General features: G+C 45.3%; 1 protein-coding gene across 2 annotated transcripts in view; it reads left to right on the plus strand.

The window, feature by feature from the left end:
- The first annotated feature begins 689 nt into the window (after nt 1-689).
- The window catches only part of LOC100411508 (cytochrome P450 4F12), a 28337-nt gene continuing 5495 nt past the window's right edge, over nt 690-23531 (plus strand). Inside the window, exons 1-9 of one of the 2 annotated variants that reach the window (XM_035286037.3) lie at nt 690-738; nt 1142-1345; nt 2727-2871; nt 4797-4850; nt 4943-5070; nt 6882-7003; nt 7907-8177; nt 9244-9310; nt 9508-9637. In XM_035286037.3, coding sequence (XP_035141928.3) covers nt 1142-1345; nt 2727-2871; nt 4797-4850; nt 4943-5070; nt 6882-7003; nt 7907-8177; nt 9244-9310; nt 9508-9637 — 1121 coding nt within the window. In that variant the 5' untranslated portion in view covers nt 690-738. Of the gene's footprint in view, nt 739-1046; nt 1346-2726; nt 2872-3479; nt 3676-4796; nt 4851-4942; nt 5071-6881; nt 7004-7906; nt 8178-9243; nt 9311-9507; nt 9638-23531 lie in introns of those variants that run through there. The other variant, XM_035286038.3, reaches the window with a different exon arrangement.

Here is a 23531-nt window from a genome sequence, read left to right on the forward strand (position 1 = left end):
CCCCACTGGGCCCCTCTTAGCCTCGTCCTCTGTGCCTCCGCTCTGTCCTAAGCTGAGCCCAGCCTCTGGGTTTGCTCCTACAGTAGGGCTCTTTATCCCCAGAACCTGACCCGGGTAATCCTCAGTGGGGCTGGGGCTGGATTATCTGTTCCTGCTTCCAGCAGTCAGTTCTCAGCTCAGGCTCTGGGCTGCCTGGAGGCAGGGCTTGAATTCTTGCCAGGCTGTGAAGTCAGAGGTCAGACGCTTCTGTCTCTGAACCTCCTAAGTCTGCACCAAGAAATATTGCCTGACATGCTCCCCACCCATGTTTGGAGAGGAACCTGGACAATCTGGGACAAGGGTCTGCCTGGCCCAGCTCAACTGGCTGCAAACTCTCATGATAAGTTCATGCTTTTATCTGAACACCCTTGTGGAAGGGCAGGGTGGCTGTAAACTTGGGGTTCAGAGTCCCCTTTAACCACCCCCCAACTTCTCCTCCAAACTGCCAGGAAGGTGCTGAGACCTGAGAATTCAGTGCTCATGCTGGGGCACCCTGAGCGGGTCCATCTGCACCTAGCTGGCCCAACCCCAGGGTTTGGGTGGCTGCCCAGGCACGGAAGACACACCCAAGCTGTGGGGATTGGCTGGCCCAGCCCAGCCCAGCCTCCCAGGGCCTTCCCTAGATCAGAGGCCAGAGGCAAAGACTTCCCAGCAGAAGAGGAGAGGAGGTTGTGTGGAACAAGCTGCTCCTGACAGAAGGTGCCAGGCTGGAGGTGGTGGGACTGGAGGGTCCTGGTCTGGGATGGAGAGGGGCACCGCCCAAGGCTGGGGTGACTATAGGCTGCGGGCCTGGGAGAGTGGTGGTTTCTTGGTAACTGGACTCCTAGCAAACTCCTAAGAATTCAGGCTGGGCCTTCCTGGACTCTAACAGCTCCTGTCTTTCCTTCCCTTTCTGTGGTTACCAGGTCACTGGAGGCTGCCCGGTTGTTGGTTTTGGTTGGGCCTTTCTGGACTTTAGATCTCAGCCCTCGTTTACCTATTCCTGAGCCCTCCCTGCCCTGCCCCCTGCATTTCCTGACCTGGCCCCGCTCTGCTGTCCCCTGAGCTCCCCCGGCTCTTTCCTGGGCCTCAGGACCTCACCCTCTATCCCATCCCCCTGCAGATGTCACTGCTGAGCCTGTCCTGGCTGGGCTTCGGGCCAGTGGCAGCGTCCCCGTCCCTGTGGCTGCTCCCACTGCTGGTCGGGGTCTCCTGGCTGCTGGCCCGTGTCCTGGCCTGGACCTACGCCTTCTATGACAATTGCCACCGGCTCCAGTGTTTCCCCCAACCCCCAAAACGGAACTGGTTCCTGGGTCACCTGGGCCTGGTGAGTGTGGAGGCAAAATGGGTCTCGGGTCTCAGGGTGGATGGACTTCCAGAGGGGCAGGAATGGGGCTCAGGGAGCTGAGTAATGAGGGTGGCTGAGGAGTGGGACAGCAGAGGAGGGAGGGAGGCAGCTGACTCATTCCTCTCCCCATTCATTCATTCCTCTCCCACTCACACACTCACTTCCCCACTCTCCCCTCCCCACTCACTCACTCCCCTCCCCACTAACTCACCCCCCTCCCCACTCACTCATTCCCCTACCCACTCACTCATTCCTCTCCCACTCACTCACTCCCCTCCCCACTCACTCACTCCCCTCCCCACTCACTCATTCCCCTCCCCACTCACTCATTCCTCTCCCACTCACACACTCCCCTCCCCACTCCCTCATTCCCCCCCAAATCACTCATTCCCCTCCCCACTCACTCATTCCCTTCCCCACACACTCATTCCCCTCCCCACACACATTCCCCTCCCCACTCACACATTCCCCTCCCACTCACTCGATCCCCTCCTCACTAACTCACTCCCCTCCCCACTCACACATTCCCCTCCCACTCACTCGCTCCCCTCCTCACTAACTCACGCCCCTCCCCACTCACTCACTCCCCTCCCCACTCACTCACTCCCCTTCCCACACACTCATTCCCCTCCCCACTCACACATTCCCCTCCCACTCACTCGCTCCCCTCCCTACTAACTCACTCCCCTCCCCACTCACTCACTCCCCTCCCCACTCACTCATTCTCCCCACTCACTCATTCCTCTCCCACTCACATACTCCCCTCCCCACTCACTCACTCTCCTCCCCACTAATTCACTCCCCTCCCCACTCACTCATTCCCCTCCCCACTCACTCATTCCCCCCACTCACTCATTCCTCTCCCACTCACACACTCCCCTCCCCACTCACTCACTCTCCTCCCCACTAACTCACTCCCCTCCCCACTCACTCACTCCCCTCCCCACTCACTCACTCCCCTCCCTACTCACTCGCTCCCCTCCCCACTCACTCATTCCCCTCCCCACTCACTCATTCCCCTCCCCACTCACTCATTCCCCTCCCCACTCACTCATTCCCCTCCCCTCACACATATTCCCCTCCCCACACACTCATTCCCCTCCCCACTCACGCATTCCCCTCCCACTCACTCGCTCCCCTCCCCACTCACTCACTCCCCTCCCCACTCACTCATTCCTCTCCCCACTCACTCTCACTTCTCTCTACCTAATACTTCCTTCCTCAGTGTACCCTCAAATGCTCTTCTCTCCTGAAACACCCTCACAAACACACACAGCAATAATGTGTGACTGGCTATCTGGGCATCCCTTAGCCTAGATTTAACCATCACAGGAGGTGACATCCCCTGACTTGCTTTCAGATCGGTCCTACAGAGGAGGGCTTGAAGAACTTGACCCAGATATCGGCCACCTATTCCCCAGGCTTTAGGATATGGCTGGGTCCCATCATCCCTTTTGTCGTTTTATGCCACCCTGACATCATCCGGTCTATCACCAATGCCTCAGGTACCCATGTACAGCCTGTGGTGGTGGGTGCCAGGCTAAGCTTCTGTGTGGTCCCTTCAGCACCCAGGCCCTTCCTTGAGTACCCAGTCCCCTCATTGAGACTTCCATATCAATGTCTTCTCCTTCCGTTGCCATTTGCTCCCTGTCTTGGTGTCCTGCGCACCACTGGAACTCCAAGAGGCCTCAATCCAAAGCCCTTTCTTGAAGGAAAGCCCATGCTTGAGGAAAGGGGTCTAGACAGGAAGAGTTTTAGCTTCCTGGGGTCAGGAGTGGGCAAGAGAGAGATGAGTGTGACAACCCAGACAACTGGGCATCTGCTGGGGCAGGCTGGAAGGCTTCCTGGAGGAGTTGTTGGAGCTGGATCTGGACTCATGAGTAAGAGTTTTTGAAGTGTGGGGCAGGATGATGCAGTGGGCATCATTGGTATTTGGGGGCCCCGGCAGTCCTGACGTCAGCCTTGTCCATCCCTCAGCCCAGAGCGGTAGGAGGACTTGTGGCTGGTGGAGAATCTGGGCTGCTGTTTATGTGACTTCCACCTATGATAGGTCAGTTCCTTCTACCTCATCCTGACACTCGTCCACACCAAGTTTACTGCTCTCCTCCTACAGGTTTTAGGAATCTCCGATGGGAGATCCCACACCAGCCAGTTGATCTCCCCTTGTTCTCTGCTCTTCTCCTTCTTGGACAGACCAGGATGAGCAGGGGAGGGGTCAGCGTCCCACAGAAACTATGGCTCTGACCCCAAAATGCTTAGTCACTGTGCAAATCACCAGCTCTCTCTGGCTGCTGAAGTCTCTCTCAGTTGTGAGTAACAGAAACTCAACTTCATGTGCTCTAAGCAAATAAACAGAATCAAAGGAGTGTAAAGTCAAGGGAGGGTGGTCTTCAGGCATGGCTGGATCCAGGTGTCAATGAACATCATCAGGAATCTGTTTCCTTTTCTTAATTTCACCATTTTTCTGCATCACTTTTCCTTTTAAGGCAGCTCTTTTCTTATGGTGTCAACTATGGGTCCCAGTAGCTCAGTTCTTGTCAGAAAGCTCACCTTTCCCCGAGGGGGTCCCACAAATAGCCTATGAGTTCTACATTATACCTGGCTATATCTGGCATGTTTTATCTGGGATCAAATGGAGAGGTCGTCATGTGTGTGGCTCAGCTGGGGGCAAGGACACTTGGGGCATGCCCCAGACTTTCTGCTTCTTCTCTGACCTGTGACTTGAAATTGTTTTCTTTTTCTTGTCATGTCACGGCCATGTTTGTGGCTTGTCCGAGGTTTGGGACCCAGGGTCCCTTTGGCATTGTCAGAATTATTATTTTAGTCTTCCTGAGCCAGGTCACAGAATCCATTCCAATCACCCTTGAAGAAAAGTCTTGGTTATACCTGGGACATGTCCAGACATTTAAGAAATCATATTTAAATCCCACCTGGGGCCTGTCTGTGAGGTCATGTCAGACTACCTCAGGGCCATGTTAGACGATGTGTCTTTTAGGGATCATCATGTGTGTTGTGTCATGTCACGGCATGTTAACTTATGTTGGGGACATGACCCAGGTCCCAGGTCTATGTCAGATGACAGAGAGTACTGGGACCCACATGTCCCTTTAAAGGTGTTTGAAGGCCCCTTTAAAGGTATTTTATAGAGTGTGGAGCTGTTCTTGGGTGTTGCACATACTGGGCCCTGTAGGAGACATGTCAGGGTGTGCTGGGGTGTGCTATGCCCTGTTAGCTTATGTCATTGCTTTACTGTGCTGCTGCGGCCTGGACTGGTCCTTTTTCCTCTATCCTCTCTTCTTTCTCTGCCCTTGGTCCCCTTCCTGCTATCCTGGGCATGGAGCAGGTAAAGTGCTGATAGGGAGCCTCCCCCTACACCTGAACTTCCTCTCTTGCTCTCTACATGGCCTCTGATGGTCCTCATTCATTCCAGCTGCCATTGTGCCCAAGGACGAGCTCTTCATCAGGTTCCTGAAGCCCTGGCTGGGTGAGTGCCTGCAGGTGAAAGGGGCTGGGGACGACCTTGTTGGGGGTAGGGAAGGTGCTGCTCTTGCCCACTGTCCTTGGCTACCCTGCTAGGAGAAGGGATACTGCTGGCTGCTGCTGACAAGTGGAGCCACCGCCGTCGGATGCTGACGCCTGCCTTCCACTTCAACATCCTGAAGCCCTACGTAAAGACCTTCAATGAGAGTGTGAACATCATGCTTGTGAGTCCCTTGAACCCTGGATCCCAGCTGGAGTCTTGGGGTGGAGGGACCACAGACAGATCTGCTCTGGAATTTTTGCTCTGCTGGGTGGCATTGGGCCATTGCTGTTCCTCTCTGAACCTTGGTTTCCTCATCTCTAAACAGGATTAATAATCTCTACTTAAAAGGTGGTAAGATAATGCAAGAGTCATGTCCCTAGCACATAGCAGATAGTCAGAAGGTGTCAGTTTCTGTGTTTTTCTCACGAAAGCCATGTAAATGCAAGAGTAAAGATGAAGATTGCATAGTCGTCTTTGGTGATTACAAACCACTTGAAAACTCACTGGCTTCGAGCAATAAGGGTTTACGATTGCTAATGAGTCTGTGAGACAGTTCATTCACAAGTTTGGAGCTTCACTAGCTTCAGGCTGATCTAGGATGGCCTCAGCTGTGATACCTGGACTTTTCCCCATGTGATTCTCTGCCTCCAGAAGGCACCCTATTGTTCACATGGGAGAGACTGGGTTCCGAGAAACAGTGAGGAGGCTGCAATGTCTGTGGACAGTGTCTCTGCACTGTTTCAAAGTTCAAGCAGCCTTGGGTCTATTAGAGTTATTATATCATCATTTTCACCACATTGTATTGGCCAAAGAAAGTCAAAAGTCCGGCACAGACTCACAGGGGTATAAAATAGAATCCATCTCTTAATGGGAGTTGCTGAAAAATTACTATGCAAAGGGTGTAAATACAAGGAGAAGTGAAGAACTGAGGGGTCAGGATTTTGTGAAGTGTCCAGGTTGTTTTTTAAGTTTGCAAGCTGAAAAGTTAGATTGTTACTGTTTCATGCATTCTAACAGAAGACACAAGACTCCTGGGTCAGAGGCAAAGGGCAGTTGATTACTCATGGCACAGTAGGCAACACGTACTTCTTGTTTGTTTGTATCCTTTTTCTGAGTCAACCTAAATTCCATGGGGGACACTGATGGGCTCCTATAGCAGCCTGCTCATGCACTACACTGCATGGCAGACAACAGGCGCTAGGCCTAGGAAATCTGCTTTAATAGCGGCAGAAACAAGCCTGATATTAATCCAGGGAGAGTCATTGCCTTATCTCTCCAGGTTGTTCTCTGCAAACACAACTCTTTGAGACATGGCTCAAGGAAGAACATCACAGTATTGTACTGGTGGCATACCCAGCATGGATGCTCGGGGCTGAGGAAGGAGTGCCTCTTCCAACACAGGGATAGTTTTGCAGTGAATTTATCACAATGGAGATGAATAAAGAGGACATTTACTGGGCACTCACCATATGCCTGAAAAAATGCCATGTCCCAATGCCAGGATACATGTTGTCTACTTTAATTTTAATAACCCTGTGAGGTTATGATTATTTTTGCCCTAATGCAGATGGTGAACTGAGGGTCAGGGAGATTAGGGAGCTGGACAGAGGTCAACCAGTTAATAAGTGAGCTAGGAGTGGTGGAGCAGAGATTCTGTCCTGGTTTATCTGGCCCCAAAGCAGACCGTCATCACTGTTATTGAATATTTGACAGGTGGGACCTAGAGGAGGGCAGCAAGTTGACCAAGGGCACACAGAGCATAGGAGGCAGAGCTGAGACTTCAATGCAGGTCTCTTGACTCTCAGCCATGGGTCTTTGTCTCCTAAAACCAACAGCTTCTGCTCCCATCCAAGTCTGGTCCTCGTTGGCAATGGGTTCCTGGAACAGAGGACAAGGAGGCTAGTTGTCAGGAGTCCATCCTGATGTTTGGGGCTGGGGAGGGGCACCAAGAATGCAGGGTCTGGCTCTAGCTGTCTTCCCTTCTCTGTCCAGGACAAGTGGCAGCGCCTGGCCTCAGAGGGCAGCAGTCGTCTGGACATGTTTGAGCACATCAGCCTCATGACCTTGGACAGTCTGCAGAAATGCATCTTCAGCTTTGACAGCCATTGTCAGGAGTGAGTTCCTTCCCAGGGCCTGGGATGGGAGTCCACGGACCAAAGGGAGTAAGTTGGGGAGGGAGGAATGAGCAAAGTGACCAGAAGTACCTTTCAGGAGGATTTGCATCACAGCTGGGCTTTGAAGGTCAAGAAAGTGAGAAAGTGTTGGCTTTCCAGGTGGGTAAAAATGTTTGAGTAACAGCAAGAAGGTTAGGATGAGCCAAGCATGTACAACAGACAGGAGAAATGAGGTTGTGGAAGTAGACAGAGTTAGATATTTAGGACACTGAAAATCAGGAACAGTGGTATGAAGTTGATCAAGAGATTTCCCGAGAGCTTTTGTAGTTTCAGCTGATGATGGAACTACAAAGTAAGAGCTCAGCTGTGTGGAAAACTGATAGCCCACCACTACACCTGGCTAATTTCTATATGTTTAGTAGAGAGGGGGTTCGCCATGTTGGCCAGGCTGGTCTTGAACCCCTGACCTCAGGTGATCTGCCTGCCTTGGCTTCCCAAAGTGCTGCGATTACAGGGTGGAAGGTGCGGGGGAGACAGAGAGAGAGTTGGTTTTGGCGGGGCTGGAGCAGGGATGAATTGAAAGGGGATGAAGTCTGAGTTGTGTGGACAGTGTTGGAAAATGATCCGTACTGGACACTGTTTGGGAGACAGAGGAGAGAAACGCGGTGTCCAACCTATACTCTGGGTGCCTTGGTGCATGGAGACAACTCTCAGAAAGAGGGTGCAGGTAGGGAAGAGTCTGGACAGTCAATCTCATGACTGATACCCACTATGTATCTCTAGGACCATCGGTTTCTAGATACTCAGTTTCCTGATAGGTGGTAGCTCCTGGCTGCTGGAGGGTAGTTCCTAAAGCTTTGCATATGTTCAATTGTTGCCTCCCTCTCCATCCTCGACCTGCAGGAGGTCCAGTGAATATATTGCCACCATCTTGGAGCTCAGTGCCCTTGTAGAAAAAAGGACCCAGCATCTCCTCCAGCACATGGACTTTCTGTATTACCTCACCCACGATGGGCAGCGCTTCCGCAAGGCCTGCCGCCTGGTGCATGACTTCACAGACGCCGTCATCCAGGAGCGGCGCCGCACCCTCCCCACTCAGGATATTGATGACTTCCTCAAAGACAAAGCCAAGTCCAAGACTTTGGATTTCATTGATGTGCTTCTGCTGAGCAAGGTGGGTTTCTCTATGATCTGAATTAAAGTGATAGAATGGAGCTTGATGTCAAATGTCGGATGAAATAAATTGGACTTGATCCAAAGGGCACTGGGAACCATGGAGATGCTTGAGAAAGGGAAGATCCTGTGACCAGATAGGTTTCAGATATGACTCTGTTGAATGCAGCCTGCAGGGGACTGCTAATTCTGAAACTGTGAAGAGCCTAAGATTTTACTCAACTTACAAGTTAGTAAGTTAGTCTTCCACATTTTTATGTATATCTATATGTCTGTGTCTTTGTCTATATCTATGACGACAGATGCACCAAAGCACTGGACCACAGCAGCCCATTAGCTATTTACAGCAATAACAGCCGGTTGAGTAGGACTGTAGAGCTGGCTCCCCATTCCTAGGGCAACACAATGTTTTTACCTGTAAATGCACAAGAATTTGTACCATAGGAGAGGGGCTGCTACATTCTGAGTCTTATAGCTTATATAAAACAGCTAGCCCTTATACTCCTTTTTTCTTACAGAGAGAGAGAAAGAAAGAGAGAGAGAGCGAGAGAGAGAGCGAGAGAGAGCGCACACTTTGTTCTGGAGTATAAACTACTCCTCTCCAGTGAGATGGCAATTTCTATAGTTTTGTAACCCAAACATCTTCTGGAAAGATAAGATTCTCTGAGCTTGCCACTCTAGCATGTGAGCAAGTATCTTTGGAGCAATACATAATTTCTAAACTCCAAGGAAAATTGCCATTTAAACATCCTGTACCCTAGGTTGCCAGTATCTTTTTCTCTGAAAGTCTGCATTATGCAGAAATATGAAAGTATTCAAAATCCATCCATTCCTGCCACCAGGAACCAAAGAGGAGGCAAAGGAGCTGGGGGGAAGCCCTTGGAGTGGGGGCTCTGGTGACAGTGACCAGGAGAGATCTAGAAGTGCCGAGTGTGTTTGAGTTTCTGGCAGAAGATCGGATTATCAGAGGTTGTCTTAGGTTAGACTCGGGGGTCTCAGAGATAGTATAATGTGTGTGTGTGTGTGTGTGTGTGTGTGTGTGTGTGTGTGTCTTACTTTCTCTTCAGGATGAAGATGGGAAGCCATTGTCAGATGAGGATATAAGAGCAGAGGCTGACACCTTCATGTTTGCAGGTGAGGGTCCCAGTGTGGGACTACAGTGGAGACAGACGTTCCTCCGTCTCAGGAACCTGGTGGGTGGACCATGGATCACTCCATTCTGCCCATCTTCCCCCTCCCTCCATCCTCCTGAGGGTCTCAATATGTTGGCGCTGTCCACCATCTGGTGCTGAAGCAGCCTGGAGACCCAAGCCTGCCTTGCTTCCTCTTAGGCCATGACACCACAGCCAGTGGCCTCTCCTGGGTCCTGTATAACCTCGCGAGGCACCCAGAATACCAGGAGCGCTGCCGGCAGGAGGTGCAAGAGCTTCTGAAGGACCGTGGGCCTAAAGAGATTGAATGGTGAGTGCAGGCGCAGGCTCCTGAGCTTCTCTCATTGGCTCTGCTCCCCAGTTGGGGAGAGGAGGAGGAGAGGAGATGTTTTGTTGATTCTTCCACTATTGCTTAGTGGGTATAGGAACAGAGGACCACAGGAAGGGCTTGATACACAGCCCAACTGTCAGGGGAAATGTTGCAAGCCTTTAGGACTGAAAGAACAGGAATGCTGAGAGAATTGGTGACAATATGTGAGGACAGATAATGCCACTTAGCATATGTTTAGCAAATGAACTTCCCCTCCACTCTCTTTTCTCCCAGAAATATCACTTTTTTTTTCAGACATCTTCACTTGTTGGGCATTTGCTCAGGTTAGGAGGGGAGAAGTTGTTTTTGTAAATTCTTCCATTATTCCTTATTAGCACTAGGAGTGGAGACCAGAGGCAGAACCTGGTATCCAGCCTGGCTAGCAGGGGAATGCTTTCAGGCTTTTGGGACAGAAAGACCTAGCCTGATGAGAGATTTAGTGGCAATATATGAAAGCAGATGGTGACACCTAGACACATGCCATCAATGAATTTTCCTTTCACTCCTTTCTTGTTTTTGTCTGAATTATCATTTTTTTCAAGCATCTTTACTTCCTGAATGTTTGCTCTTCTGTTCCCTATTTCCTACCCTCCAGTCCAGTCCAGGGATTCATAAGAGAGACCTGGGGGTAAAAGTCATCTATCTTTTGTCTAGGACACCTGCATCATTCATCTATCCAGTCTTTGTTCAGCAAACTCTTCCACATGCCTTTCCAATGTTACTTCTGTTCCCAGCACCTTTCTGTGCTCTGGAGACCTGGAAAGAACCCTGCCCAGGGAATGTGTTTTCCAGGTACTCCCAGCCTAGTGGGAACAGTCCCAGGACAGGACATTCACAGTTCACATGGGCAAGGACAGAGTTGAGAGCAAGAGAAACATGGCTGACAGTATGGAAAGTGTTTCAAGCCAGATGTGGTGACTGGTGCTGGTGATACCAAGTACTAAGGAGGCTGAAGTGGGAGGATCACTTGAGGTCAGGTTTAAGACAAACCTAGGGGCCAGGCATGGTGGTTCACACCTGTAATCCTAGCACTTTGAAAGGCTAAGGTGGGAAGATCATGAGGTCAAGAGATCGAGACCATCCTAGCCAACATGGTAAAATTCTGTCTTTACTAAAAATACAAAAATTACCTGGGTGTGGTGGTACACACCTGTAGTTCCAGCTACTCCAGAGTCTGAGGCAGGAGAATTGCTTGAACCTGGGGGATGGAGGCTGAAGTCAGTGGAGATTGTGCCATTGCAATACAGCCTGGCAATAGAGTGAGACTCCATTAGAAAAAAAAAAGATAAACCTGGACAATATTGAAAGAACTCATCTCTAAAAAAGTAAAAAACCAAAATAATAAAGCACCTCAACTGAAACTCTGAATGGTGATCAGTAGAAGTTTGAATGCAGTAGTGCTCTAGAGCCAAAGAGATAGCCTGGGCAAAGATGCAGAAAGGAGGGGTGGGAGAGAGGGAGAAGAGGGAAAGAGAGAAGGAGTGGTTTGTGCATGGGGTGAAGGAGACACCTTAAAGGGAGAAAGAAGTAAGAAGGAGGGAAAGTGAGCGAGAGCCAGATAAAGAGAGGAGGGAAGGGAGAAGGAGACAGAGAGATAATGAGAGAGGAAGAAACTGAGGTATGATGATAAAATAATAACGGAGGTGAAAGCAGAGTCTGGCTGTAAAAGACATGGGAAAATGGTAATGGCTTCCATTTCAACTCAAAGGCAATGGGAAGCCATCACAAGTGGCTGGGCAGGGGAGGGACAGGTCAGATCTGGGTGCCAGAAAGATCTTTTCAGGGGTACTGTGGAGGGAGAACCAGCTGTAGAATGAAGTCCCAGGGAAGTCATTCTGAGACCTGAGCCAGGCCAGGGGCTGAAGATGGAGAGGAGGCAAAGGACTGGGCAGGTGTTTTGGAGGCGGTGTCCTCCCGTCCAAGCCTTTGCTCAGAACAGCTGTCCTAAAAGGTGGCAACACATTTTTTTGTGGGGGGGAGGAAGGCAGGAAAGGAGGGACGAAGGACAGTAGGGAGGGAGGAAGGGATGAAGGAAGGAAGGAAGGGAGGAAGCAGGGAGGGAGGGAGGAAGGGAGGGAAGGGAAGGAAGGAAATCAAGCAATGAGAGAGACATTGCCGACCTGGATCTAGAGGTTTACAAGTTGATTTCTTTTTTTTTTTTTTTTTTTTTTTTGAGAGAAGGAAAGAAAAAAAAAAAAGTAAAGGAGAGGAAGAAAGAGGAAGAGAAAGAGGGAGAGTAAATGGAAATATTGCTTTATTTTGAAGAAAATTGGGTATTAATAATGGCCAATCAATGTTTCATTTAAACTTATGGGTAGGCGTGATGTGGTATTGACAAGAATGTATATTTTGTGTATTTGAAGTGGAGAGCTCTATAAATATTTATTAAGTTTACTTGTTCCGGATCTGAGTTCGAGTCCTTGATATCCTTATTAATTTTCTGTCTCACTGAATCTAAGTCTCGTATCTGGGTGTTAGGATCGTTAGCTCTTGTTGTTGCATTGATCCTTTTACCACTATATCTTTGTTGCTTTAAGATCTATTTTATCCGATACCAGAATTGCAACTCCTGCTTTTTATTTATTTATTATTTATTTTTGCTCTCCATTTGGTTAGTAAATCTTTCTCCATCCCTTTGTTTTGAGTCTTTGTGTCTCCTTGCATGTGAAACAGGTCTGGATGTAACATGCCGTTGGGTTTTGGCTGTGTCTTTTGATTGGGGGATTTAGTCAATTTAAATTTAGGGTTACTGCCATTTGATGTTGACCGGCTGTTTTATCCATTCGTTGGTGTAAATTCTTCTTTATGTTGGTGCTCTTTACTTTTTGGTGTATTTTTAGAAAGGCTAATACTTGTTGTTTCTTTCTGTGTGTAATGCTTCTTTCAGAAGCTCTTGTAAAGCAGGGCTGGTGGTAATAAAATCTCTGAGTTCTTGCTTGTTCATAAAAGATTTTATTTTTCCTTCAGTTGTGAAGCTTAGTTTGGCTGGATATGAAATTCTGGGCTGAAGGTTCTGTTCTTTGAGGATGTTGAATATTGGCCCCCACTCTCTTCTGGCTTGTAGAGTTTCTGCTGAGAGATCTGCTGTAAGTCTGATAGGCTTGCCTTTGTGGGTAACCTGACCTCTCTCTCTGGCTGCCCTTAGTATTTTCTCCTTCGTTTCAACCCTGGTGAATCTAACAATTATGTGCCTTGGGGTTGCTCTTCTTGAGGAATATCTTTGTGGTGTTCTCTGTATTACCTGGGGTTGAATGTTGACCTGCTTTGCTAGTTTAGGAAAATTTTCCTGAATAATATCCTGAAGGGTAATTTCCAGCTTGGATTCATTCTCTCCGTCGCATTCAGGTCCACCTATCAAACGTAAATTTGGTCTTTTCACATAGTCCCACATTTCTTGGAGACTTTGCTCATTCCTTTTTATCCTTTTCTCTCTAATCTTTTCTTCACGTTTTATTTCATTAAGTTGGACTTTGACCTCTGATATCCCTTCTTCTGCTTGAACAATTCGAGTGTTTAAACCTGTGCATACTTCTCCGAGTTCCTGTATTGTATTCTTCAGTTCCATTAATTCACTCATACTCCTCTCTAAGTTGTCTATTCTCAATAGGATTTCATCAAACCTTTTTTCAAAGTTCCTAGTTTCTTTACGTTGGGCTACAACATGTTCTTTTAACTCACTGAAGTTTGTTATTATCCATTCCTTGAAGAGTGATTCTGTCATCAGGATGCGCTCGTTCTCCATTAAGCCTTGTTCCATTGTTGATGTGGAACTGTGATCATCTTTAGAGGGAGAGGCGTTCTGACTTTGAGTATTCTCAGCTTTTTTATGCTGGTTTCTTCCCGTCATTGTAAATTTATCCTCCTGTTGTCTTTGAAATTACCAACTTTCAGATTAAGTCTCTTGAGTGAACGTCCAGGTTGTTAGTTCCCAGGGCCAGAGCAGCAGTGTTATAACTGATGGTGCTTTTCTGCCCAGGAGTCTCCTGTCTGGCTTCCTTCTTGTGTCCGTAGTAGGCGACTCTGCCTTCCCGGGGCTCCAAACCTCGGTCAGAAGGGGAACCGGTCCCGCGCCGAGCACTGCCGTGCCGAGGTGCCGTCGCAGCCACTGCGCCGGGCTCTGGTGTCCTGCTGGGGGCCCATGCAGGTCCTCCAAACCTGTTTACTCTGCTCCGAGAGCTGCCGCACCGAGGTGCCGCGGAACCGCTGCGCCGGCCACGAGAGTCGCGCTGGCCACCCGTGTGTTTACTCCACTGGGGGATCTTCTGCTCCGTGAGCGACCAGAATTTGTCTGAAAGTGTGCCGTCCTCTAGTTCTCTGTGCCTTCCCTGAGAGCTGCAGTCCTGAGATGTTAGCGATCAGCCATCTTGGATCGTTCAGCCACAACACATTTTTATGCTTTTAAAAACCAAGACATCAAGCAACATTATGCACTTTTTAAAGAAACTCCAAAAAATGTATAAAAATGAACTTCCTTCTTAAGTCTCACCCTAGTGGTTTCTACCATCAATGGTTTACTGTGTGTCCCTCCAGAAAATGGCTATCCTGATGCCTACTTTACATGAACACGGACTTTTTCTATACAAACAAGAGTGTATAACGTAGACACAGTATTTTTTCCCAAGATGGTGGATTGGAGGCAGTCAGTGTGCCTCTCCCACATGGTAGGACAGAATAGTGTGTAGAGATTCACACTGAGAACTTTCTTTTCCCAAGAAAAAACACAGGGACTCAACAGGAAAACCAAAAGAATCTACAGATCCTTTGAAAGAAGCCACAGGCTGCAGTCTACTGTGTGAGAGAGGTGAAAAACTGTAAATCTCCAGAGTGTGAGAGGGGGAGAGACTGCCTCCAGGATGGATACACATCTTCGCTGAGGAATCTGAATATCCAGGCCACAGGGGAAGGCCTTAACTCTACCCAGGGCTTGAACTGATTTAGGGAATGGTGAGAAATGCAAAAGTAGAAGCAGCAGCAGGAAGTGCCTTGCAGTCATTCCCAATCTCCAGCATGGAATGAGGGAAGCCATTCCTTATTGCATCTCACAGGGGTCCTTGGGGATGTCAGATAACTAGCTCAGGCAGGGATCACAGGTTGAATGAAGTGCCCAACTATATTTCTTGATATAACTCAAGTGGGGATGAACTCCCTTGACCAGAACCCAGGGGGCAAGCAGGAAGTGTGCTGCAGACAGGAGTGCAGGAGCTGGGTGCCTGGCCTTGGACAGGGACAAAAAGACATGGCCTGAAAGCATTGCTATTTCTGCGGGAAAAGCTTATGGCCTGGGGCAGGTCTGCACAGACTGCCTGAATCTAAATCCAGTGTTATGAGTGTAACACTGCAGGTGTGAGACCTGCCTTGTGCCAACTGCATGGGAGGTAGATGAGGCTTACTGCCACCTGCTACTTTTCACTCCCTTTGCAAACTCTTCTGTGAGGTAGAGGCAGTTATACTCACCTCTAAAACATTACCCCAATGACCTGAGAACCACCCTCTGACTCTCACAAGGGCAAAAAAATAAAAAATAGTTGCCAAAAAAAAAAACCCAAAAAACAAAAACCTAAGAATATACTTAACCAAGGAGGTTAAAGGTCTCTACAAGAAGAACCCACAAAACAGTACTGGATGAAACCATAGATGACACAAACCAATGGAAACACATCCCATGTACACGGATTGAAGGAATCAATAATGTGAAAATTATCATGCTGTACAAAGCGATCTACAGATTTAATGCAATGCCTATTAAAATACTTTATTTTTCACAGAACTAGGAAAAGCAATTCTAAAATTCATATGGAGCCAAAAAAGAGCCTATGTAGCCAAAGCAATACCAAGCAAAAAGAAAAAATCTGTAGGCAACACATTACCCGACTTCAAATTATATTACAAGGCTACAGTTACCAAAACAGCATGGTACTGGCATAAAAGTAGGCACTTAGACCAATGGAACAGAATAGAGGACCCAGAAATAAACCCAAATACTTACAGCCAACTGATCTTTGACAAAGCATACAAAAACATAAGCTGAGGAAAGGACACCTATTCAACAAATGGTGCTCGGAAAACTAGATAGCCACATGTAGAAAAATAAAACTGAATCCCCATCTCTCACCTTGTACAAAAATAAAAGACTTAAATCTAAGACATGAAACTGTAAATATTCTATAAGATAACTTTGAAAAACTCCTCTGGACATTGGCCTAGGCAAAGAATTCATGACTAAGACCAAAAAGAGCAAACACAACAAAAACAAAAACAAATCAGTGGGACTTAATGAAACTAAAAAGTTTCTGCTCAGCCAATGTACATATATATATATATGGCAGAGTAAACAGACAACCTACAGAGTGGGGGAAAATATCTGTGAACTATGCATCTGACAAAGGGCTAGTATCCAGAATCTACAGGGAACTCAAACAAATCATCAAGAAAAAAGCAATTAATTCAATCAAAAAGTGACTAAAGGACACCAGTAGACAATTCTAAAAAGAAGATACATGAACAGCCAGAAAACATGAAAAAAATGTTCAACATCACTAATCATCAGGGAAATACAAATTAAAACCACAATGAGACACCACCTTATTTCTAGAAGAATGGCCATAATTAAAAAGTTAAAAAACAATAGATGCTGGTGTGGATGTGGTGTAAAGTGAATGCTCATACACTGCCAGTGGGAATGTAAATTACACAACCTCTGTGGAAAGCAGTAAGGAGATTCCTTAGAGAACTAAAAGTAGATCTACCATTCCATCCAGCAATCTCACTACTAGGTATCCAACCAAAGGAAAAGAAGTCATGATATGAAAAAGACACATGCACACATATGCTTATAGTAGCACAATTCACATTTGTAAAGACATGGAACCAACCTAAGTGCCCATCGACCAACGAGTGCATAAAGAAAACATAAATACACCATGGAACTACTCAGCCATAAAAAGGAATGAGATAATGTCTTTTGCAGCAACTTGGTTGGGGCTGGAGGGCATTATTCTAAGTGAAGTAACTCAGGAATGGAAAATCAAATACCATATATTTTCACCTGTAAGTGGGAGTGAAGCTATGAGGACACAGATACATACAGAGTGATATAATGAGCTTTCAAGACTCAGGGAGCGAGGCTGGGAAGAGAGAAAAGACTACATTTTGGGAATAGGATACACTGCTCGGGTGATGGGTGCACTAAAACCTCAGAATTCACCACTATAGAATTAATCCATGTAACCAAACCACTTGTACCCCAAATGCTATTGAAATAAAAAGAAATAAAGTGACACAGATCTGCACATTAACAATATATCTTTTGAGATCTTTTCTTTCTTTCTTTTTGAGATGGAGTCTAGCTCTGTTGCCCAGGCTGAAGTGCAGTGGCGTGATCCGGCTCACTGCAACCTCTGCCTCGTTCAAGCGATTCTTCTGCCTCAGCCTCCTAAGTAGATGGGATTACAGGGGCCTGTCACCACGCCCAGCTAATTTTTAAATTTTTGGTAGAGACAGGGTTCCACTATGTTGGCCAGGCTGGTCTTGAACTTCTGACCTCATGATCCACCTGTCTCAGCCTCCCAAAGTGCTGGGATTACAAGCATGAGCCAACACACCCAGCCAAGATCTTTTCTTTTTCTCAAATTATGAGTTTTGGAAAATAAGTTTATTTTTACTTTTAATTCACAAATGTTAATTATATATATTTATGGGGTACAATGTGATGTTATATGTATACAATGTGGAATGATTAAGCCATTCTAATAAACATACAAATCATCTCACATATCATATTTATGGTGAGAACACTTGAAATTTACTCTTAGCAATTTTGAATTATACTATTAACTGTATAATAGTATAGTCATCATGCATGTAATAGATCTCAAAACTTATTCCTCCTGTCTAACAGAAACTTGTACCCTTTGACCCACATCTTTCTGTTCTTTCTTCCTCCCTCCTCTGGTAATTACCATTCTGTTCTCTGTTTCTATGTTTTCTGTGTTAACTATTTCAGATCTCACAGGCAATTAAGGTTTCATACTATCTGCCTTCTTGTGCCTGGCTCATTTCACTAAGCATAATGTCCTTCAGGTTCTTCCTTGTTGTCACAAATGAAAGAATTTTCTTCTGTTTTAAGGCTGAATAGCATTCATTTTGTCTATATGCCACATGGAAAAGGATTTTTGAATTACACAATGATGAGAATGGATTCTTCTGGCACTCAATGAGATATTACAGAGAAGACAAGGGTTATCCTTGACATTCCTGCCATCCCACCTAATCCCCTCCCTTTTTCCAAGGGGGCCTGTAGAGATGCTGACTTGTCATCTATCTGTCTGTCTGTTTATCCATCTATCTACATATCTTACTATCATCTATCTCCTTATATATTCCATATATTTTGTGCCCTATGGTATTTACGTACATGGACATTTGGGAACATGTTTTTACCACTCAACCGTGTGACTTATAGCTATTTTTTTCTGAGTGCTGAATGGCATTCCATGTTTTATTTGGCCCATCCCTTTCCTGAAGTCACTTGTGTAAATAATTTCAGTCATTGTAGATATGGCCAATTTGCCTTCCAGAGTTTCTGTACTGATTTCAGCCTGCATTGTGTAGCAGAACTAATGATCCTTATTGTCTCCTTTTGTGTAGCTGTATAGTATTCCATTGTGTGAATGTTGATCTAAACATCTCCCCATCCATGTATATTTATCTTGTTTCATCCCTTTGCTAAATTAAACCTGTGCAATCAGCACATGTGACCACTGCTCATATATGTAAGCTCATATCTGCAGGACATATTCCCAAAAGAGCAATTGCTGAATCAAAGATCATTTGCATTCTACAATTGTAATAATGATTGCAAATGCATTCCTATATTAGCTGAGTTTGATGGCACAAGCTTTCCCACAAATTTGCCAATAGTAATATTATATCATTAAATTTTAAATTTTTGTCAATCTTCGTATTTCATCTTTTTTTAATTGCATTTTAGGTTTTGGGGTACATGTGCAGAACATGCAAGACATTTGCATAGGTACACACATGGCAGTGTGTTTTGCTGCCTTCCTCCCCTTCACCCACATTTGGCATTTCTCCCCAGGCTATCCCTCCCCAGCTCCCCCCCCCGTCCCTCCCCTCTTCCCCCCAATAGACCCCAGTGTTTGGTACTCCCTTCCCTGTGTCCATGTGTTCTCATTTTTCATCACCCACCTATGAGTGAGAATATGTGATATTTCATTTTCTGTTCTTGTGTCAGTTTGCTGAGAATGATGTTCTCCAGATTCATCCATGTCCCTACAAACGACACGAACTCATCATTTTTGATTGCTGCATAATATTCCATGGTGTATATGTGCCACATTTTCCCAATCCAGTCTATCATCGATGGGTATTTGGGTTGGTTCCAGGTCTTTGCTATTGTAAACAGTGCTGCAATGAACATTCGTGTGCATGTGTCCTTATAGTAGAACAATTTATAGTCCTTTGGATATATACCCAGTAATGGGATTGCTGGGTCAAGTGGAATTTCTATTTCTAAGGCCTTGAGGAATCGCCACACTGTCTTCCACAATGGTTGAACTAGTTTACACTCCCACCAACAGTATAAAAGTGTTCCTATTTCTCCACATCCTCTCCAGCATCTGTTGTCTCCAGATTTTTTAATGATCGCCATTCTAACTGGCGTGAGATGGTATCTCAATGTGGTTTTGATTTGCATCTCTCTAATGACCAGTGATGATGAGCATTTTTTCTTATGTTTGTTGGCCTCTTGTATGTCTTCTTTTGTAAAGTGTCTGTTCCTATCCTTTGCCCATTTTTGAATGGGCTTGTTTGTTTTTTTCCTGTAAATCTGTTTGAGTTCTATGTAAATTCTGGATATCAGCCCTTTGTCAGATGGGTAGACTGCAAAAACTTTTTCCCATTCTGCTGGTTGCCGATTCACTCTAGTGACTGTTTCTTTTGCTGTGCAGAAGCTGTGGAGTTTGATTAGGTCCTATTTGGCTTTTGTTGACAATGCTTTTGGTGTTTTGGTCATGAAGTCCTTGCCTACTCCTATGTCCTGAATGGTTTTGCCTAGATTTTCTTCTAGGGTTTTTATGGTGCCAGGTCTTATGTTTAAGTCTTTAATCCATCTGGAGTTAATTTTAGTGTAAGGTGTCAGGAAGGGGTCCAGTTTCTGCTTTCTGCACATGGCTAGCCAGTTTTCCCAACACCATTTATTAAACAGGGAATCCTTTCCCCATTTCTTGTTTTTGTCAGGTTTATCAAAGATTGTATGGTTGTAGATATGTTGTGTTGCCTCCAATGCCTCTGTTTTGTTCCATTGGTCTATATCTCTGTTTTGGTGCCAATACCATGCTGTTTTGATTACTGTAGCCTTGTAGTATAGTTTGAAATCCGGTAGTGTGATGTCCCCCGCTGTGTTCTTTTTGCTTAGAATTGACTTGGCTATGTGGGCTCTCTTTTGGTTCCATATGAAGTTCATGGTGGTTTTTTCCAGTTCTGTGAAGAAAGTCAATGGTAGCTTGATGGGGATAGCGTTGATTCTGTAAATTACTTTGGACACTATAGCCATTTTCACGATATTAATTCTTCCTAACCATGAACACGGAATGTTTCTCCATCTGTTTGTGTCCTCTCTGATTTCGTTGAGCAGTGGTTTGTAGTTTTCCTTGAAGAGGTCCCTTACGTTCCTTGTGAGTTGTGTTCCTAGGTATTTTATTCTTTTTGTAGCAATTGTGAACAGCAATTCGTTCTTGATTTGGCTCTCTTTAAGTCTGTTATTGGTGTATAGGAATGCTTGTGATTTTTGCACATTGATTTTATATCCTGAGACTTTGCTGAAGTTGCTGATCAGTTTCAGGAGTTTTTGGGCTGAGGCGATGGGGTCTTCTAGGTATACTATCATGTCGTCTGCAAATAGGGACAATTTGGCTTCCACCTTTCCTATTTGAATATCCTTTATTTCTTTTTCTTGCCTGATTGCTCTGGCTAGAACTTCCAGTACTATATTGAATAGGAGTGGTGAAAGAGGGCATCCTTGTCTAGTGCCGTATTTCAAAGGGAATGCTTCCAGTTTTTGCCCATTCAGTATGATATTGGCTGTTGGTTTGTCGTAAATAGCTTTTATTACTTTGAGATACATTCCACCGATACCGAGTTTATTGAGGGTTTTTAGCATAAATGGCTGTTGAATTTTGTCAAATGCCTTCTCTGCATCAATTGAGATAATCATGTGGTTTTTGTTTTTGGTTCTGTTTATGTGGTGAATTACGTTTATAGACTTGCATATGTTGAACCAGCCTTGCATCCCCGGAATGAATCCTACTTGATCATGATGGATAAGCTTTTTGATGTGCTGTTGCAATCGGCTTGCCAGTATTTTATTGAAGATTTTTGCATCTATGTTCATCATGGATATTGGCCTGACATTTTCTTTTCTTGTTGGGTCTCTGCGGAGTTTTGGTAACAGGATGATGTTGGTCTCATAAAATGATTTGGGAAGGATTCCCTCTTTTTGGATTATTTGGAATAGTTTCAGAAGGAATGGTGCCAGCTCCTTTTGTGTGTCTGGTAGAATTCGGCTGTGAACCCATCTGGACCTGGACTTTTTTTGTGTGGTAGGCTCTTAATTGCTGCCTCGACTTCAGACCTTGTTATTGGTCTATTTAGAGTTTCGGCTTCCTCCTGATTTAGGCTTGGGAGCACACAGGTGTCCAGGAATTTATCCATTTCTTCCAGGTTTACTAGTTTATGTGCATAGAGTTGTTTGTAATATTCTCTGATGATGGTTTGAATTTCTGTGGAATCTGTGGTGATTTCCCCTTTATCGTATTTTATTGCATCTATTTGGTTGTTCTCTCTTTTCTTTTTTATCAGCCTGGATAGTGGTCTGTCTATTTTGTTGATCTTTTCAAAAAACCAGCTCTTGGATTTATTGATTTTTTGAAGGGTTTTTCGTGTCTCCATCTCCTTCAGTTCTGCTCTGATCTTAGTTATTTCTTGTCTTCTGCTAGGTTTTGAGTTTTTTTGATCTTGCCCCTCTAGCTCTTTCAATTTTGATGATAGGGTGTCAATTTTGGATCTCTCCACTCTTCTCATATGGACACTTATTGCTATATATTTTCCTCTAGAGACTGCTTTAAATGTGCCCCAGAGATTCTGGTATGTTGTGTCTTTGTTCTCATTGGTTTCGAAGAACTTCTTTATTTCTGCCTTCATTTCATTGTTTATCCAGTCAACATTCAGGAGCCAGTTGTTCAGTTTCCATGAAGCTGTGCGGTTCTGGGTTAGTTTCTGAATTCTGAGTTCTAACTTGATTGCACTATGGTCTGAGAGACTGTTCGTTATTATTTCCGTTGTTTTGCATTTGCTGAGCAGTGCTTTACTTCCAATTATGTGGTCAATTTTAGAGTAGGTGTGATGTGGTGCTGAGAAGAATGTATATTCTGTGGATTTGGGGTGGAGAGTTCTGTAAATGTCTATCAGGTTTGCTTGTTCCAGGTCTGAGTTCAAGCCCTGGATATCCTTGTTGATTTTCTGTCTGGTTGATCTGTCTAATATTGACAGTGGAGTGTTGAAGTCTCCCACTATTATTGTGTGGGAGTCTAAGTCTCTTTGTAAGTCATTAATAACTTGCCTTATATATCTGGGTGCTCCTGTATTGGGTCCATATATATTTAGGATCGTTAGCTCTTCTTGTTGTATCAATCCTTTTACCATTACATAATGACCTTCTTTGTCTCTTTTGATCTTTGTTGCTTTAAAGTCTATTTTATCCGAGATGAGAATTGCAACTCCTGCTTTTTTTTTTTTTTTTTTTTTTTTGCTCTCCATTTGCTTGGTAAATCTTCCTCCATCCCTTTATTTTGAGCCTTTGTGTATCCTTGCATGTGAGATGGGTTTCCTGGATACAGCACACTGATGGGTTTTGGTTTTTTTTATCCAATTTGCCATTCTGTGTTTTTTGATTGGTGCATTTAGCCCATTTACATTTAGGGTTAATATTGTTACGTGTGAATTTGAAACTGCCATTTTGATGCTAGCTGGCTGTTTTGCCCATTAGTTGATGAAGATTCTTCATTTTGTTGATGCTCTTTAGCATTTAGTGTGTTTTTGGAATGGCTGGTACTGGTTGTTCCTTTCTATGTGTAGTGCCTCTTTCAGGAGCTCTTGTAAAGCAGGCCTGGTGGTGACAAAATCTCTGAGTATTTGCTTGTTCACAAAGGATTTTATTTTTCCTTCATTTATGAAGCTCAGTTTGGCTGGATATGTAATTCTGGGTTGAAAGTTCTTTTCTTTAAGGATGTTGAATATTGGCCTCCATTCTCTTCTTGCTTGTAGAGTTTCTGCCGAGATATCTGCTGTGAGTCTGATGGGCTTTCCTTTTTTGGTGACCCAACCTTTCTCTCTGGCTTCCCTTAGTATTTTTTCCTTCATTTCAACCCTGGTGAATCTGACAATTATGTGCCTTGGGGTTGCTCTTCTTGCGGAGTATCTTTGTGGTGTTCTCTGTATTTCCTGGATTTGAGTGTTGGCCTGCCTTGCTAGGTTGAGGAAATTTTCCTGGGTAATATCCTGAAGAGTATTTTCCAGCTTGAAATCGTTCTCTTCGTCACATTCTGATACACCTATCAAACATAGGTTAGGTCTCTTCACATAGTCCCACATTTCTTGGAGACTTCGTTCATTCCTTTTTGCGTTTTTTTCCCTAATCTTGGTTTCTCGTTTTATTTCATTGAGTTGATCTTCGACTTTTGATATTCTTTCTTCTGCTTGGTCAATTCGGCTGTTGAAATCTTGTGCATGCTTTGTGAAGTTCTCATGTGTTTTTGAG

The sequence above is a fragment of the Callithrix jacchus genome, chromosome 22, assembly GCF_049354715.1.
Source record: "Callithrix jacchus isolate 240 chromosome 22, calJac240_pri, whole genome shotgun sequence".
Lineage (NCBI taxonomy): Eukaryota > Metazoa > Chordata > Mammalia > Primates > Cebidae > Callithrix > Callithrix jacchus.